The 15,678-nt window shown below is 44.0% G+C and overlaps 1 protein-coding gene across 4 annotated transcripts in view; it reads right to left on the bottom strand.

Annotated features, from left to right (window-relative positions):
* Nucleotides 1-10,630: 10,630 nt before the first annotated feature.
* xrra1 (X-ray radiation resistance associated 1) overlaps nt 10,631-15,678 on the bottom strand; it is a 59,489-nt gene continuing 54,441 nt past the window's right edge. For 3 of the 4 annotated variants that reach the window (XM_080197734.1, XM_080197736.1, XM_080197738.1), the window contains one exon: nt 10,631-11,174. In XM_080197734.1, the coding sequence (XP_080053860.1) occupies nt 10,963-11,174 (212 nt within the window). In that variant the 3' untranslated portion in view covers nt 10,631-10,962. The remainder of the gene's footprint in view (nt 11,175-15,678) is intronic. The other variant, XM_080197737.1, reaches the window with a different exon arrangement.

The following is a 15,678-nucleotide window of genomic DNA, read 5'->3' as shown; positions in this document are numbered from 1 at the left end:
AGACCTGCCAATGGATCTGCAAAATGGACAACAAATAAAAAGAAACAATGACTGCCAGCCCAAACCTCAGAGGCTGTGGGTTCAGGTCCCACTCCAGAGACTTGGGCATTTAGTTAAGGCTGACACACCCAGTTTAATTATCTGGGGAGTTTTGTTTGCCATTGATGAAGGAACCAGAATCAGTTTTTAATCACTGATTTAACCAACCCTGTCAGTAAGTGTCTGTTTATGCTCACATCATGTGCCGTTCAGTGCAGTTCACCTGCCTGTACTTCAATTGATAGTTAGCAAGTGTCATCTTTTGGAGGAACATTAAACCTGTTTCTTCAATTTCATAAGACATAGAAACAAAATTAGGCCACTTGGCCCATTGAGTCTGCTCCACCATTCAATCATGGTTGATATTTTTCTCATCTCCATTCTCCAGCCCTTTCCCATAACCCTTGATCCCCTTATTAATCAAGAACCTATCTATCTCTGTCTTAAAGACACTCAATGACCTGGCCTCCACAGCCTTCTGTGGCAAAGAGTTCCATAGATTCACCACTCTGGCTGAAGAAATTCCTCCTCATCTCTGTTTTAAAGAATTGTCCCTCTAGCCTGAGGTTGTGCCCTCTGGTTCTAGTTTTTCCTACTAGTGGAAACATCCTCTCCACTCTACCCAGGCCTTGCAGTATCCTGTAAGTTTCAATAAGAACCACCCCCCCACATCCTTCTAAACAACAACGAGTACAGACCCAGAGTCCTCAACCGTTCTTCATACGACAAGTTCTTTACTCCAGGGATCGTGCTTGTGAACCTCCTCTGGATCCTTTCCAAGGCTAGTACATCCTTAGATATGGGCTCAAAACTGCTCGCAATACTCCAAATGGGGTCTGACCAGGGCCTTGTACAGCCCCAGAAATACATCCCTGCTCTTCTGTTCTGGCCCTCTCAATATAAATGCTAACATTGCATTTGCCTTCCTAACTGCCAACTGAACCTGCATATTAACCTTAAATCTTTGAACAGGACATTCTGATAGGGTACCAGTGTACCCCTGTCGATCAGCACCACCAGTAAGCAGCTTAAACCATCACCCACCTCCGTTGAATTTTGCAGTGTCCGTACATAAATTGTGTCAAATTTAATTTGGAAGTTTTCTGTTGATAAACACTAGGATATGACATGGTGCTTTACAAATGCACGTTTTCTGTGCTGGAGGCTGCCAGTTTGTGTAAATATGTACAATACTTTGATGAGGCATAACTCAGATTTGTCACAGTTAGATATCAATCCTGTGATAGCTCTGATAATTCAGTCCTTGTCTAAAGATACTCAATGATGATGCTCTACAGATTGTCACATTTTTCCCATTTGTTCTTGGGTGTGAGTATGCTGATTTGGTCAGAGAATAATGTAAGAAAATTTGCTAATGATACCAAGGTGGTGGGAAGGTCAGAGTGAGACTGCAAAGAGTTCTGGACAGGTTAAATGAGTGGGCAACACAATAGCAAGTAGAGTACAACATAGGGAAGTGTGAAACTATTCACTTTGGTCTTAAGAATAAAATATATTTTTTAGAAAAAACTTGTAAGTGTTTATGTTCAACAAGACTTGAATGTGCTTGTACATGCAGGTAACAGCAAGCAATTGGGTAGACAAACAGCATGTTGGCCTTTATTGTGAAGGGACTGGAGCACAAGAATAAAGAAGTTTTGCTGCAATTGTACAGGGTTTTGGTGAAACCACATCTGCAAACCTGTGTGAAGTTTAGACCTCCACATTTCAGAAAGGATAAACTTGAAACTAGCATTTGGGGGGTTACAGTGAAGGTTCATTAAATCGGCCCCTGGGGGGGGGGGGGGGGGGGGCGGTGTCCAATGATGAGAGGCTGAGTAAATTGGGTTTATATTCTCTGCAGTTTAGAAGAATGGGAGGTGATTACATTGAAATCTATAAAATTCTGCAGGGGTTTGATAGTGCACAATATGATAAAGGGTTTGACAAAGTGGACGTGGGGAGGATGTTTCCTCTTGTGGGGCAATCTAGAACAAGAGGTCATAGTTTTAGGATAATGGATGGCAGATTTAAAACATTTTTCCCAAAGAGTGGCAAATCTGGAATTCACTGTCCCAGAACGGGGTGGATGGCGGGACATTGAGTAAATTTAAGGAGGAGATAGACAGATTTTTAATTAGTAATGGGGTTGAAGGATTATGGAGAATGGGCAGGAAAGTGAAGCTGAGGCCAAGATGAGATCAGCCATGATCATATTGAATGGCAGAGCAGGCTCGATGGGCTGAATGGCCTACTGCTGCTTATGATAGGGTATATGCTAAAAGGGTGACATGGTGGCACAGTGGTTAGCACTGCTACCTCAGCTCCAGAGATCCAGGTTCAATTCTGGCCTTGAGTAACTGTATGGAGTCTGCATGTTCTCCCAATGTCTGCGTGGGTTTTCCCCAGGTGCTCTGGTTTCCTCCCACTGTCTAAAGATGTGCAAATCAGGTGGATTGGCTGTGGTAAATTGCTGCCTACTGTCCCAAGTTGTGTGGGTTAGGGGGATTAACAGGGTAAATAAGAGGTTACAGGGATAGGGCCTGGGTAGGATGCTCTGTTGGAGGGTCGGTGCAGACACGATTGGCCAAATCTGCACTTAAGGAAAAAAAGATTGTTTCTGCTGGGTGGCGTATGTAAAACATGGGGGAACAGTCTTAGGATAAGAACAGAAGTGAGAAAATTCTTCATTCAAAGGATTGCGGATCTTTGGAATTCTCTACCCTGTATGCTTTTGGATGCTCCATCATTGAATATGTTTAAGTCTGTGGGGTAGACAAGAGTTTTGATCTCTCAGCAATTAAGAGATATGGGGACCAGGTGGAAAAATGGAGTTGAACCCAAGATTGGCCAAGATCATATTGAATGACAGAGCAGACTTGAAGGGTGACATGCCCTACTACTTATTGTATTGTCATCCTTAATCGCTCTTGAGCTATACAATTACATGGCTCACTCAGCCATTTCAGAGGGCAGTTAAGAGTCAACTACATTACTATGGGTCTGGAGCCATGTAATGTTAAGAACCCAGTTGATGTTAAATGCCAGTAAGGAATCATAAAATCCCTACAGTACAGAAGAGGCCATTCAATCCATTGAGTCCACACCAACTCTCTCAGTATCTTAACCAGGTCCTCTTCCCCCACCCTATTCCTGTAACCCCTCATGTACCATAACTAATCCACCTAACCTATGCATCCTTGAACACTCAGGGGCAATTTAACATGACCAATCCACCTAACCTGTACATCTTTGGACTGTGGGAGGAAACCAGAGCATCCGGAGGAAACCCACACGGACATGAGGAAACTCTTCTCACAGTCTCCTAAGGCTGGAATTGAACCCAGGTCTCTGGTGCTGTGAGGCATCAGTGCTAACTGCTGTGTCAATGTGCAGTGTATTCTAAATTCCAGAAGGGAAACCTGGGATTTTGGTTCTTTACTGTATTTTTGCAATTTGGTATAATGTAAGAAATGATGTAAAACCAGTGAAGAATGTTCCAGTCTTCTAATAATTCTAAACAAAAATAAATGTTTATTAAATAGTTTAAAAAAGACTTTAAGAAAACACTTTGCCTTATTGAATATACCCAATACCGTTAAGTTGACCCAATCCCAAATCCCTCTATTTTCCTAATCCCAGAGCTAAACCTTCCCAAACAACATCCCATAAGTTTCAAAATTAAAAGCAAAGCAAAATCCAGCAATAGTTAACCACACCTGGCACCTATATCTCCCGAGAGACTGCTTCTGGTTTACAATAGAGACAAAATAACTGCTCAAATAAGATTTCTCCAGGCACCTGCTTATTTGCAGAGAACACAGCTTTCTGCTGTATGTGGCTGCGATCTTGGAACAGTTCTTTGTATAGAATGGACTGTGTCAGCGATATATGGATTTTTTTTAATCTTATCTGCACTACTCCTAAAGGCTCCTCTTAATTACATTTCTTAAGTTCTCAAAGGATGACTTCATGTAAGTGAAATTCACCCTCACCTCTTTTGAACTTGTAAGATCTTTGCTTTAATTCCTGAAGTTCTATGCCCTATTGTTAACCATTTGTCTTTGGTAAGCATCTGTTTACAGTGGTGCTAGGCTAATCCACATATTAAAGACTTCAATTCCTTGATCTCAGTCAACCTGTCTTCCACCCAATTTATATTTTAAAATAACTTGTTCTCTTAATCATATACCCACCAGAGCAAATTCTCGATGGTTAAATTCCTTAATTTTTATTTTATTGCAAGTTCTGAACACGAGGCCGCACCAGGTTAAGAGTTGCTGATTTTCTCCCATGAAGGACATTAGTGAACCATATGGGTTTTATGATCATTATTGAGGCTAGCATTTTGGATTTATTAATTGAATTTAAATTCCACTGGCTGCAGTTGTAGGATTTGAACTTGTGTCCCTGCAGCGTCAGTGAAGGTCTGAGTTGCTATTCCAATAGCATTACCATTATGCCACAGAATCCCTTAAAGATAATTATATGCTGTAGCAGGGGGGACAAGCAGGCTCACATCATGTTCTTCAAACAATTGATTTTTTCCTGTCAGGAAACTTTGGCTCTACCAGTGAGTTTCTTGTAAAAAGAAATGCAGCACACGTTTAGATGTTAGAAGGATGAGGGGGGATCTTATAGAGACGTATAAGATAATGAAAGGGATAGATAGGATAGAGGTAGAGAGATTCTTCCCGCTTAGAAAGGATAGCAGGACTAGAGGGCACAGCCTCAAGATAAGGGGGGGGGTGCAGTTTAGATCAGTTGAGGAGGAACTTCTTCACTCAAAGGGTGGTGAATCTCTGGAATTCTCTGCCCGTTGAAGTGGTGGAGGCTACCTCGCTAAATATATTTAAGTCACAGGTAGATAGGTTTTTGATAGACAAGGGAATTAAGGGTTATGGGGAGAAAGCAGGAAAGTGGAACTGATCCACTTCAGATCAGCCATGATCTTATTGAATGTCAGGGCAGACTCGAAGGGCTAGATGGCCTACTCCTGCTCCTATTTCTTATGTTCTTATATTGCTTTGAAATGTCCCATAGCACCTGCAGCCAATTAAGTATTTCTGAATTGTTAAATTTTGAACTGTTGTAGGACAACTAATTTACACTTAGTAAGGTCCTACAAACAGCAAAATCTGTTTTGATGACTTTGAGGCATAAATACTGGACCAGCGATTGTGGGATATTTTACATCTGTCTTAGAAAGAGGCAGACACAGCTTTAAGTTAGTGTCTCATCCAGAAGACAGCATCTCTAACAGTACAGCAGACCCTCAGTATTGCACTTAATGTCAGCTTGGATTATGGACTGAAGCAGCTGAAATGGGGTTTGAACCCAAGAGAGTGTTGCTACATATTGTCTGGTTTACCATCTGATAATCACCATCATGACCTGCTAAGGAAGCTATTAAATGCTCCTTCCCACTTCCTTGACAACTCCCACTCCAGGAGCATGGAGAGAAATCTCAAATAAGGCTTGTATTTGTAGTGGATAATCTTGCATTTATCAGAGAAAGACACTTGACTGATCCCTGGGATGAAGGGGTTGTCTTATGTGGAAAAATGGGGCCTGTGTCCATTGGAATTTAGAAGAATGAGTGGTGATCTTATTCAAACAGTAGATCCTGACAGGACTTGGCAGGATGGATACTGAGAGGATGGTTCCCCTAATGAAAGGGACGAGGGCTAGTACAATACTATCACGGAATATAATCAGATCAAAGTGAAGTTTAAAATTTATTTACTAGTCACAAGTAAGGCTTACATTAACACTGCAATGAAGTCTCTGTGAATTTCCCTAGTCATCACACTTTGGTGCTTATTTGGGTCAGTGTACCTAACCAGCATGTCTTTCAGACTGAAAGAGGAAACCGGAGGAAATCCACGCAGACACGGGGAGAAAATGCAGGCTCCGTACAGACAGTGACCCAAGCTAGGAATCAAACCCAGGTCCCTGGTGCTGTGAGGCAGCAGTGTTAACCACTGTGCCATGGTGTCGCCCAAGATCAATCTTGACTCTTGGTCAAAGGAGATATTAGAACAGGTGACCGAGATTTTGTCAGAGATAGGTGTTAAGGAATACCTTGGAAGAGGAATGAGACAGAAGTTTAGGCAGAGAACTTAAAGCTTTGAGCTTAGGGAAGTTGAAACACAGCCACAAATGGTAGAGCTAAGGAAATTTGAGATGCACAAGAGGCCAAAATTGGAGGAACGCAGTGTTAGGCGGGTTGGAGGTCTTTACAAAGATAAGGTCATGAGATCTGTTCACCTCTGCATTGTCTCTGAAGTGTAGATGGTTCTTGTTTCATGGTGATCCATTTGTTCTGAATGCTATGAGGGCTGTGGATGTTGTCTACATGGACTTTAGTGATGCATTTGACAAGGTCCCCCATGGCAGGCTGGTGCAAAAGATTAAATCTTATGGGATCAGGAGTGAACTAGCTAGAACTGGATTCAGAACTGGTTTGACCATAGAAGACAGGGGGGTAGCGGTGGATGTTTTTCTGAATACAGGTCTGCAACTAGTGGTGTTCATGATGTGGAGATGCTGGTGTTGGACTTAAACCTGATGTTGTCAGACTTCTTACTAGTGGTGTTCCACAGGGATCAGTGCTGGGACATCTGCTGTTTGTAATATATATATATATATAAATGGCTTGGAAGAAAACACAGCTGGTCTGATTAGCAAGTTTGAGGATGATACTAAGATTGGTGGAGTTACAGATGATGATGAAGATTGTCAGAGAATACAGCAGGATATAGACAGACTGGAAAATTGGGCAAAGTTTTAGACTCCCCAAAGGTAGGGGAGTCTAAAACTAGAGGGCATAGGTTTAAGGTGAAAGGGGAGCGATACAAAGGAGGCAATTTTTTCACACAGAGGGTGGTGAATGTCTGGAACAAGCTGCCAGAGGTAGGAACAGAGGTGGATACCATTTTAAGAACATAAGAACATAAGAAATAGGAGCAGGAGTAGGCCATCTAGCCCTTCGAGCCTGCCCCGCCATTCAATAAGATCATGGCTGATCTGTCGTGGCTCAGTTCCACTTTCCCGCCCTCTCCCCATAACCCTTAATCCCCTCTCTTATCAAGAACCCATCAACCCGCTTCTTAAAAATATTTAGCGAGGCAGCCTCCACCACTTCAACGGGCAGAGAATTCCAGAGATTCACCACCCTTTGAGTGAAGAAGTTCCTCCTCAACTCCGTTCTAAACCGCCTCCCCCTTATCTTGAGGCTGTGCCCCCTAGTCCTACTGTTTTTTTGAGCGGGAAGAGTCTCTCCACCTCTATCCTATCCATCCCATTCATCATCTTATACGTCTCAATGAGATCTCCCCTCATTCTTCTAAACTCTAACGAGTACAAGCCTAGTTTATTCAGCCTCTCCTCATAGCTCAATCCCCTCAACTCCGGTATCAGCCTAGTAAACCTCCTCTGCACTCCCTCCAGGGCCAAAATATCCTTGTGCAGGTGCGGCGCCCAAAACTGCACACAGTACTCCAGCTGCGGCCTCACCAATGCCCTATACAGCTGCAGTAAGACCTCCCTACTTTTATATTCAATCCCCCTCGCTATGAAGGCCAGCATCCCATTCGCCTTCCTGACCACCTGCTGCACTGTCTTTTAAAGAACATTTAGACAATTACATGGATAAAACATAGAACATAGAACACTACAGCACAAACAGGCCCTTCGGCCCACTAGTTGCGCCGATCACTTGTATACCTACTAAGCCATAGACCTATCTATAACCCCCAATCCCATTAAATTCCATATACTCATCCAGAAGTCTTTTAAAAGACCCCAGCGAGTTTGCCTCCACCACCACCGACGGCAGCCGATTCCATTCATTCACCACGCTCTGAGTGAAAAACTTACCCCTAACATCTTCTCTGTACTTGCTTCCCTGCACCTTAAACCTGTGTCCTCTCGTAGTGACCATTTCAGCCCTGGGAAATAGCCTCCGAGAATCCACCCTATCTATTCCTCTCAACATCTTATAAACCTCTATCGGGTCACCTCTCAACCTTCGTCTCTCCAGGGAGAAGAGTCCCAGCTCCCTCAACCTATCTTCATAAGGCATGCCTCCCAATCCAGGCAACATCCTTGTAAATCTCCTCTGTACCCTTTCAATAGCTTCCACGTCCTTCCTATAGTGAGGTGACCAGAACTGCGCACAGTACTCCAAGTGGGGTCTGACAAGGGTTTATAAAGTTGCAGCATTACCTCCTGACTCCTAAACTCAATCCCTTGATTAATGAAGGCCAGTACACCATATGCCTTCTTGACCACATCCTCCACCTGCGAGGCCGATTTAAGAGTTCTATGGACCCGGACCCCAAGATCCCTCTGCTCTTCAACGCAGCTAAGACGCCTACCCTTGATATTGTATTCCTTCATCCCATTGATCCCATTCTCTATAAGAATGGTATAGAGGAATATGGGCCAAATGTGGGCAATTAGGATTAGCTTAGGGGTTTAAAAAAAAGGACAGCATGAAGGACCTGTTTCCATGCTGTAAACCTCTATGACTCTAATTTGCAAATGGAATTTAATCTAGACAAATGTGAATTGATGCATTTTGGTAAATCCAATTCAGGTGGGAATTATGAAATAAATAGTAGAACAATCAGCATAGACACACGGAGTGACCTGGAAGTACAGGCCCACATCCTTAAAAGTGGCAGCACAGGTGGAAAAGGTGGTGAAGAAAGCATATGGGCACGCTTGCCTTCATTGGACAGGGCATCGAGTATAAAAGTTGGCAAATTATGTTACACTTGTATAAAATGTTGGTTAGACAAAATTTGGAATTCTGGTCACCACACTACCAGGATGACATGGAGGCTTTGGAGGGAGTACAGAAAAGGTTTACCAGGATGTTGTTTGGTACAAAGGGTATTAGCTGTAAGGAGAGATTGAATAAACTGGGATTCTTCTCCCTGGAAAGATGGAGGCTGAGGGGGCGACCTGATAGAAGTTTATAAAATTTTGAGGGGTATAGATAGGGTGAACAATTGGAAGCTTTTTCCCAGAGCAGAAACGACAATTACAAGGCGGCACAAGTTCAAGATAAGGGGGGGAAAGTTCAGTGGAGATGTGCAGGAGAAGGTTTTTTACACAGAGGGTGGTGGGGGCCTGGAATGCACTGCCAACTGAGGCAGATACACAGATCTGACAGTATTTCCCTGGCTGTCAAGCCCCTCATAATTTTAAACGCTTCTATCAAATCTAATCCAAATCTTCTCTTCTTCAAACCAGCCCCCCCATCCATTGACTCTGTCTACACTTTCCGCTGCCTCAGCAAAGCAGCCAGCATAGTTAAGGACCCCACGCACCCCGGACATTCTCTCTTCCACCGGGAAAAAGACACAAAAGTCTGAGGTCACGTACCAACTGATTCAAGAACAGCTTCTTCCCTGCTGCTGTCAGACTTTCGAATGGACTTGCCTTGCAAGTTGATCTTTCTCTACACTCTAGCTATAACTAACACTGCATTCTGCATGCTTTCCTTTCCTTCTCTATGAACGGTATGTTTTGTCTGTATAGCACACAAGAAATGATACTTTTCACTATGTTAATACAGGTGACAATAATAAATCAAAAACATTAGCCACATTTAAGATTTACCTTGATTGGCATATGAACAAACGGGGAATAGAGGGATACAGACAGTTGGTTTAGAAAGGACAATGTGATTGGCGTAGGCTTGGAGGGCTGAAGGGCTTATGCCTGTGCTATACTGTCCTCTTTCTTTGTTCTATGGTTTCAATACGATATGTGGGAAATTAAACTCATTTGAGCTCCAAGAAAACTGTCCCGCTCTATCTCTGAATCACTGGTGGTGCATCCTGGCATGGAGATGCCAGCATTGGGCTGGGGTAAACACAGTGAGGAGTCTCACAACACCAGGTTAAAGTCCAACAGGTTTATTTGGTAGCTTTCGGAGCACTGCTCCTTTGTCAGATAAGTGGGAGTTCTGACAGTGCAGCCTGGTTACAAGAAACAGCTTCCTAACTTAGCTGAATAAGAACATAAGAACATAAGAAATAGGAGCAGGAGTAGGCCATCTAGCCCTTCGAGCCTGCCCCGCCATTCAATAAGATCATGGCTGATCTGTCGTGGCTCAGTTCCACTTTCCCGCCCTCTCCCCATAACCCTTAATCCCCTCTCTTATCAAAAACCCATCAACCCGCTTCTTAAAAATATTTAGCGAGGCAGCCTCCACCACTTCAACGGGCAGAGAATTCCAGAGATTCACCACCCTTTGAGTGAAGAAGTTCCTCCTCAACTCCGTTCTAAACCGCCTCCCCTTTATCTTGAGGCTGTGCCCCCTAGTCCTACTGTCTTTTTTGCGCGGGAAGAGTCTCTCCACCTCTATCCTATCCATCCCATTCATCATCTTATACGTCTCAATGAGATCTCCCCTCATTCTTCTAAACTCTAACGAGTACAAGCCTAGTTTATTCAGCCTCTCCTCATAGCTCAATCCCCTCAACTCCGGTATCAGCCTAGTAAACCTCCTCTGCACTCCCTCCAGGGCCAAAATATCCTTGCGCAGGTGCGGCGCCCAAAACTGCACAGAAGGCAATTCCCACCCCCCAAAACAATGGAGAAACATGAAAGAATTCAGAAATAGGAGCAAATAAAGTGAGATATTATTATTCACTCCAGTCTTTTATTTAATTTGACCATTTTGTTCACTCTTGTCACAGTTGCTAATCTCCAGGATTAATTTCCTTAAACACAACTGAAAGAAACAATCATACTGGCAATCAAAATAATTGTACTATTTATTTCATTTTCTTTATAACTTAAAATAATTTTTTCACATATTGTTTCAATGTTCTGTGGCTGGGTTGAGCAGTGGCAGATGGAAGGTAAATCTTCAGGAATCTGCCTGACCGAAGCTGCCAACCACTACTTGCTCTGATCTGGCTCAGCAGCTGGATTCTCAGAACTAACGTACTGTTCTGTCTCATTGTCAGCCTTCCCACAGTTATCTTGCAGCTTTTTAAAGTTAACAGCCAGCTGCTCGCGGGCCTCCTTGTATTTCAGCTGCAGCTCCTTCAGTAGATACACAGCTTCCTGGTACTCATGCCTGCTGATATCCTTACCCCGCAAAACATAAGCTGTGCGCAATCAGAAAAGGGAAGATTTGTCAGTCAGTAACAGCAAAATTCACCATCAATAGTTTTATTTTTCAGAGGCAGCGGTGAAGTGGTATTATCACCGGATTGCTATTCCAGTAACTCAGCTAAGGCTCTGGAGACCTGCGTTCGAATCCCACCATGCAAATAATGAAATTTGAACTCTAAAAAATCTGGAATTAAAAGGCTAATGAAACAATTGTCAATTTTTGTAAAGACTCATCTGGTTCACTAATGTCCCTTAGGGAAGGAAATCTGCTGTCCAATGCCAAAACATTGAATGTATTCAAGAGGCAGCAGGCGGCAGGTTGTAGTGGGCTGCTCTTGGATGTTGCTTCGGGAGTTGCCTATTGCTTCATGTCGTTAGTGTGCTTAAACTGGACCATCTCGAGGGCAACATGACAGCTCAGAGACTATCTCTGTTGCTGTGCGGACACATGGATTTGGGCCTGTGTCTGTGGGAGTTTGCACGTTCTCCCCGTGGTTGCGTGGGTTTCCTCCGGGTGCTCCGGTTTCCTCCCACATCCCCCAAAGATGTGCTTTTAGGCTGATTGATTGGGTACTAAAATTGTCCCTAAATTGGACCTCCCTGATCCTCGCACGTTAGGCGTAGACTAAAATCATGAATAGGTCACTGAGATAGTAGGACGGCGGCGCGGGCTCGTTGGGCCGAAGGGCCTGTTTCCCGTGCTGTGTTGTTCTTTGTTCTTTGTTCTTTGATACAGCACTTGGAGCAAATGGGATCAAAGGTTATGGGGAAAAAACAGGATTAGGCTATTGAGTTGGATGATCAACCATTACCTTAATGAATGGTGGAGCAGGCTCGAAGGGCCTCCTGCTCCTATCTTCTATGTTTCTATGTTCTTACCCAGTCTGGTCTACATGTGACTCCAGTCCCACAGCAATATAATTAACCCATAAATGCCCCTTTTGTTTTATTCCTTTGTGAGACTTGGGTGCCGCTGGCTGGCCAGCATTTATTGTCCAGATAGATGGAATACAATGTTGGCAAGTGTGAGGTTGTCCACTTTGGTAGGAATAATGGTAGGAAGGACTACTACTTACATGGCGAAAAGCTGCAGCATGCTACGGTGCAGAGGGACCTGGGGGTCCTTGTGCATGAGTCACGAAAACCCAGCCTACAGGTGCAGCAGGAGGCAAATGGGATGCTAGCCTTCATAGCGAGGGGGATAGAATATAAAAGTAGGGAGGTCTTGCTGCAACTGTACAGGGCACTGGTGAGGCCGCAGCTGGAGTACTGTGTGCAGTTTTGGTCGCCGCACTTGCGCAAGGATATTTTGGCCTTGGAGGGAGTGCAGAGGAGGTTCACTAGGCTGATACCAGAGTTGAGGGGGTTGAGCTATGAGGAGAGGCTGAATAGACTGGGCTTGTACTCGTTAGAGTTTAGAAGGATGAGGGGAGATCTCATTGAGACATGAAGGGGATGGATAGGGTAGAGGTGAAGAGGTTCTTCCTGCTCAGAAAGGACAGTAGGACTAGAGGGCACAGCCTCAAGATAAAGGGGGGGCAGTTTAGAACAGAGTTGAGGAGGAACTTCTTCACTCAAAGGGTGGTGAATCTCTGGAATTCTCTGCCCGTTGAAGTGGTGGAGGCTACCTCGCTAAATATATTTAAGACGCGGGTAGATAGGTTTTTGGTAGGCAAGGGGATTAAGGGTTATGGGGAGAGGGCGGGAATGTGGAACTGAGCCATGATCAGCCATGATCTTGTTGAATGGCGGGGCAGGCTCGAAGGGCTAGATGGCCTACTCCTGCTCCTATTTCTTATGTTCTAGTTGCCCTTGGGAGCAGTTGAGATTCAACCACATTGCTGTGGCTCTGGAGTAAACATCAGCAATAGGAGGTGTTTAAGAAAATAGTTTATGACTCACAATTAAGGTATCCAAATGAGGAAGAAAGATTCTAGGAAGGGGATAAATAAACATGGTTAACGAAGAAAGTTAAAGATAGTATTAAACTGAAAGAAAAAACATGCAGGGTGGCAAAGATTAGCAACAAACCAGAGGATTGGGAAAGTTTTAAAAATCAACAAAAGATGACCAAAAAATAACAATAAATAGGGAAATGATGAACTGTGAGGGTAAACTAACAAGTCATCTAAAAGTGGACAGCAAGAGCATCTTTAAATATATAAAAATGAAGTGAGAGGCCAAAGGAAACATAGGCCCTTTAGAAAATGGACTGAAGAAATAATGGGGAACGAGGAAATGACAAAAGGAGTTAAATACTATGCAACAGTATTCACAGTAGAAGACACGAATAACATTCCAAAATTATTAAATAAACAAGGAACAAAAAGGGAAGCAGAAATAAAAACTATAATGATCGCGAGAGAAATTCCTCAGAATGTGGTGGGAAACTTGAACCATCATAACATTCAAGGATATGGGACAAGTGCAGGAAAATGGGATTAGCATGCCTTTGTCGGTACAGACTCGATGGGCTGAAGGGCCTTTGCTTTGCTGCATGACTCTGACTATGACAAGAGCCCATGGTGTTGGAGGTAGTATATTAGTATGGATAGAGGATTGGTTAACTGATCGAAGACAGGGAGTTGGGATAAGAGGGGCATTTTCAGAATGGCAATCTCTAATGAGTGAAATATCACAGGGATCAGTGCTGGGGCAATTAGTTACAATAAATGTTAATGACTTGGATGAGGAAAGTGAATATACTTTTGCCAAGTTTATGAATGATGTCTTGTGATATACCTCAGCACTGATTGATCAGTAGGGCTGTTTTAGGAGGTACTGATTGGTGGATGACAGTTAACAAAGTCAACCTGGGTGTAAAGATAATGAGGGATGATAGAAGTCTAAGGAAATGTGGGAGACTATTATTCAGAGGATATGAAGATGAATGTGGGGGCAGATTATAGACACAAAACAGAAAGGGTTCGCCCTGATGTATTTCAAATTAACATGCCAAGAAGGGGAGGTGATGGCCTAGTGGTATTGTCACCAGAGTATTAATCCAGAAAGTCAGTTAATATTCCAGAGACCCGGGTTCGAATCCTGTCACGGCAGATGGTGGAATTTGAATTCAATAAAAAATATCAGGAATTAAGAATCTACTGATGACTGTGAAACCATTGTTGATTGTTGGAAAAACCCGTTTGGTTCACTAATGTCCTTCAGAGAAGGAAATAAATGCGAAGTGATGCATTTTGGTAGATCTAATGTAGGGGGGAGCTATACAATAACTGGCAGAACCCTCAGGAGTATAGACACACAGAAGGACCTGAGTGTGCAGGTCCACAAATCCTTAAAGGTGGCAGCACAGGTGGAGAGGGTGGTGAAGAAGGCATATGGCATGTTTTTGTTTCTGTCTTCATGGAGGAGGACGTGAATAATTTGCCGGGTGTTAGCGATAGAAAGGTGGTAGGACTGGAGGGTCTTAATCACATTACTGTTACTAGAAAGGCGGTGCTTCACAGACTGGAGGGGCTGATTGTGGACAAGTCCCCAGGACCGGATGGAATGCATCCGAGGGTTCTGAAAGAAATGGCGGAGGTGATAGTGGATGCCTTGGTGGTTATTTTCCAAACGTCGCTGGATTCCGGGGAAGTGCCGGATGATTGGAAAACGGCTAATGTTACGCCGTTGTTTAAGAAGGGTGCCAGGCAAAAGGCGGGGAATTATAGGCCGGTTAGTTTAACGTCTGTGGTAGGTAAAATGTTAGAATCTGTCATTAAGGAGGAAATTGCGAGGCATCTTGAAGGGAATTGCTTGATAGAGCAGACGCAGCACGGTTTCATTAAAGGGAAGTCGTGTCTGACAAATTTACTGGAGTTCTATGAGGATGTGTCTAGGGCGGTGGATAGAGGAGAGCCGGTGGATGTGGTCTTTCTAGATTTTCAGAAAGCGTTTGACAAAGTGCCTCACAAGAGGTTATTGCAGAAGGTCGAGGGACATGGAGTTGGGGGTAGGGTGTTAGCGTGGATAGAGGATTGGTTGTCAAATAGGAGGCAGAGAGTGGGGGTCAACGGGTGCTATTCGGATTGGTGGATGGTGACTAGTGGAGTGCCCCAGGGGTCGGTGCTGGGGCCTCAGCTTTTTACCATTTATATAGATGATCTGGAGGAGGGAACCGAGTGTAGAGTGTCGAAATTTGCTGATGACACCAAGATTGGGGGAATGGCAAATTGTGCGGAGGGTGTGGAGAGTCTGCAGAAGGATCTAGATAGGCTGGGCGAATGGGCCAGGAAATGGCAAATGCAATTTAATGTTGGCAAGTGTGAGGTGGTCCACTTTGGTAGGAAAAATGGTAGGAAGGACTATTACTTACGAGGCGAAAAACTGCAGCAGGCGACGGTGCAGAGGGACCTCGGGGTCCTTGTGCATGAGTCGCAAAAACCCAGCTTGCAGGTGCAGCAGGTGGTCAGGAAGGCGAATGGGATGCTGGCCTTCATAGCGAGGGGGATTGAATATAAAAGTAGGGAGGTCTTGCTGCAGCTGTATAGGGCA

This window comes from Carcharhinus amblyrhynchos, chromosome 10 (assembly GCF_965287045.1).
Source record: "Carcharhinus amblyrhynchos chromosome 10, sCarAmb.v2.hapA, whole genome shotgun sequence".
Taxonomy (NCBI): domain Eukaryota; kingdom Metazoa; phylum Chordata; class Chondrichthyes; order Carcharhiniformes; family Carcharhinidae; genus Carcharhinus; species Carcharhinus amblyrhynchos.
This window is presented reverse-complemented; position numbering and strand designations above follow the sequence as displayed.